The sequence below is a fragment of the Pelecanus crispus genome, chromosome 1, assembly GCF_030463565.1.
Source record: "Pelecanus crispus isolate bPelCri1 chromosome 1, bPelCri1.pri, whole genome shotgun sequence".
NCBI classification, from domain to species: Eukaryota; Metazoa; Chordata; class Aves; order Pelecaniformes; family Pelecanidae; genus Pelecanus; species Pelecanus crispus.
Window position 1 is genome coordinate 134,244,828 of NC_134643.1, and position 2,736 is coordinate 134,247,563.

General features: G+C 54.8%; 1 protein-coding gene across 1 annotated transcript; it reads left to right on the forward strand.

Moving 5' to 3' along the window:
- The first annotated feature begins 222 nt into the window (after positions 1–222).
- NR0B1 (nuclear receptor subfamily 0 group B member 1) lies at positions 223–2,526 on the forward strand. Its single transcript, XM_075727955.1, has 2 exons — positions 223–820; positions 2,282–2,526. Exons 1-2 carry the CDS (start codon positions 223–225, stop codon positions 2,524–2,526), a joined length of 843 nt encoding a protein of 280 aa, XP_075584070.1.
- Positions 2,527–2,736: the final 210 nt, after the last annotated feature.

The following is a 2,736-nucleotide window of genomic DNA, read 5'->3' on the forward strand; positions in this document are numbered from 1 at the left end:
CAGCCAGTGAAGAGTGTCTGCCCCTTTGAACCGCTGGTACAGCGCCTGCGGCTGCACACGCACACGCACACACACCGCCGCCGACTATAAATAAGTTAAGAGCCAGGCAGAGGGCGAGCAGTGCGCGTCTGCCGGCGGGCAGGGACTGCCGCCGCCCCGCTGAGCCTCTCAGGCGGCTCAGCCCGGCCGGCGCGGCCCCTGGCTGCCGTGCCCCTGGGTGCCATGGCGTGCGTGGAGCGCTGCCGCTGCTGCGCCGACAGCAGGCGGCACGGCAGCATCCTCTACAACATCCTCAGGAGCGAGGAGCGGGCGGCGTCGCCGGCGGGGCAGGGGCCGAGGCGGGGGCCGGCGTCCCGCGGCTGCCCGTGCGGGTCGCGGCGGCGGGTGGCCCTGCGGAGCCCGCAGGTGGCATGCAAGGCGGCCTCGGCCGTGCTGGTGAAGACGCTGCGCTTCGTCCAGAACGTGCCCTGCTTCCAGGAGCTGCCCCTGGACGAGCAGCTCCTGCTGGTCCGCAGCTGCTGGGCGCCGCTGCTGGTGCTGGGGCTGGCGCAGGACCGGGTACACTTCGAGACGGTGGAGAGCGCGGAGCCCAGCATGCTGCAGAGGATCCTCACCACCCGGCGGCAGGGCGAGCAGCCCCCGCCGCGGGGACCGGCGCCGGGCCGGCCGCACCACGGCCCCGGCGGCGGCGGCGGCGGCCCGCAGCTGCCCTCGGCCGGCGAGATTCAGGCTATCAAGGGCTTCCTGGCCAAGTGCTGGAGCCTGGATATCAGCACCAAAGAGTACGCTTACCTCAAGGGGACGGTGCTCTTCAACCCGGGTGAGTGACCGGACGCGGCGGCCTCTCTCTCACGGGGAGGCGGGGGGCGGGCGGGCAGCGGGCTAACGGGGGGAGCCCGCCCGTGTCCGCGGCCAGGCGGGGCGGACCCGGGGCTCTCCCTCAGGGGGAAGGAGGTGGCGGAGGAGGGGGGTGCGGAGCAAGCTTTCACCCCACTGCCCCCTCCGCAGGGCCCCGGCTGGCAGGCAGGGAGCCGTTAACGGCCCCCCCCGTGCCGTTACCGGCTAGATCGGGCTCCCGGGTGCTGGCGCCTTCCACAGAGGCTTTCCACCAGTACCACAAACCCGAGGCAGTCATGGTAGAATCACAGACCCGTTTAGGTTGGAAAAGACCTTTGAGGTCATCCAGTCCAACCATTAACACTACCAAGTCCACCAGTAAACCAGTTCAGGGTAGAGTAATAATTAATTTCATGTTTCCTGGCTTGGCGGCTGGATTTTTTTTTTTTTGATGGAAGTACAACTAGGCATCATCGTCAGTCTCGCAGGGAAGAGTTAGGCGTGGGCAGCGGTTCCCTGTTGGTTTGCGAGTGGGGCGTTTGGCGGCAGCGTCTCCTCGGCGGCCGTGCGGGTCTGGCGGCCCTGAGCGTGCCCGCCCCGGCAGGTTTGGGCGCCCTGGAGAGAAAACCAGACAAGGGCTCAGGGCTTCCAGGAGCCAAGTGCTGTTTGGGCTTCGTGCCTAGCATTCATGGTGGGTTTTTGCTGCCCTTTCTCTTTGTGGAGACTTCCGTAAGATGCAGCGCTACCAAGTGATTGATCATCATGTCGGTGGCTTACCTGAAAGGTAGCTGGCAAGTTGAATACGGCACTTCCGAAATATGCCGCTACTGTGTGAAAGTGGGATACGGTGCTTCCCGCGCTCCTGCTGTCAACCTGCTAGTTGGACTGAAAAGGGGGAATTCTGCGCTCTCTGTTCTTCAGTGTCCTTACTCTATATGGTTCACGACGCAAGTTTCTGTCATACGTTGGAGTTAATGCTTCTTGCCACTTGTAATCTGGAGCTACTCAGAAATGGTTGGCAAAAGATGCCTTAAATGTGAATAATGCATTTTGTAGAAGTGAACACGTTAACAAGTTACTTTTATTGTCTACCCCACTGTTTACAGATTGCATTTGTTCCTCTAAAGGTGTTTTGGAGAGCATTCTTCAAAGTTTTTTATCAGCTAATTCATTTAACACTTAAGGGAATGTTAGCAAACGCATTTCAAGTTTGTGTAGGTGAAGAAGAGTACTGAATGTCCAGAACACCAACATGATAAGATTTTGAACTGCCTTATAAAATTTGGCATGTTGGTTCTGCATGCAAAAAGTCCTCTAGCAATTTCATTTGCTTCATTTCTTGAGTGATAAATACAATCTGTAAGCTGTTAGTAGCTGTTCTGTAAGACGAATGTTGTTTATAGACAAAACCTATGTAAACAAAATAATGAATTTTTCTTTTCAGATCTACCTGGACTGCAGTGTACACAGTACATTGAAGGACTGCAGAGGGAAGCACAACAAGCTCTAAATGAACATGTCAGACTCATTCACAGAGGTGATGAAGCCAGATTTGCCAAGCTGAATGTTGTTCTATCCTTGTTAAGATCTATTAATGCTAATGTGATTGCTGAACTATTCTTTAGGCCCATCATTGGAGCAGTGAACATGGATGACATGCTTTTGGAAATGCTTTGTGCAAAATTATAAAGGTGTGTAAAATAATGAAAATAAATCCATTGCAAAGGAAGCCCTAGAGCAGAATAGTGTAAAGTACTGTAAATAAACTAACTTATTGTTTTTACATAGACAGTATTTTTGTATTCCATAATAAAATATTCTTCAAGTTCTGAAACTAATTTTTATTAAACACAGTGTTTTTGGAATAAGATTACAGTCATCGAAACAAGCTTTAAAGTT

What these genes read in the sequence shown, in the direction of transcription:
- NR0B1 (XM_075727955.1), top strand. Translation starts at nt 223, where the DNA reads ATGGCGTGCGTGGAGCGCTGCCGCTGCTGCGCCGACAGCAGGCGGCAC. An exon ending in GACGGTGCTCTTCAACCCGG is followed by an intron (nt 821 to 2,281) that starts GTGAGTGACCGG and finishes TTTTCTTTTCAG; the next exon opens with ATCTACCTGGACTGCAGTGT.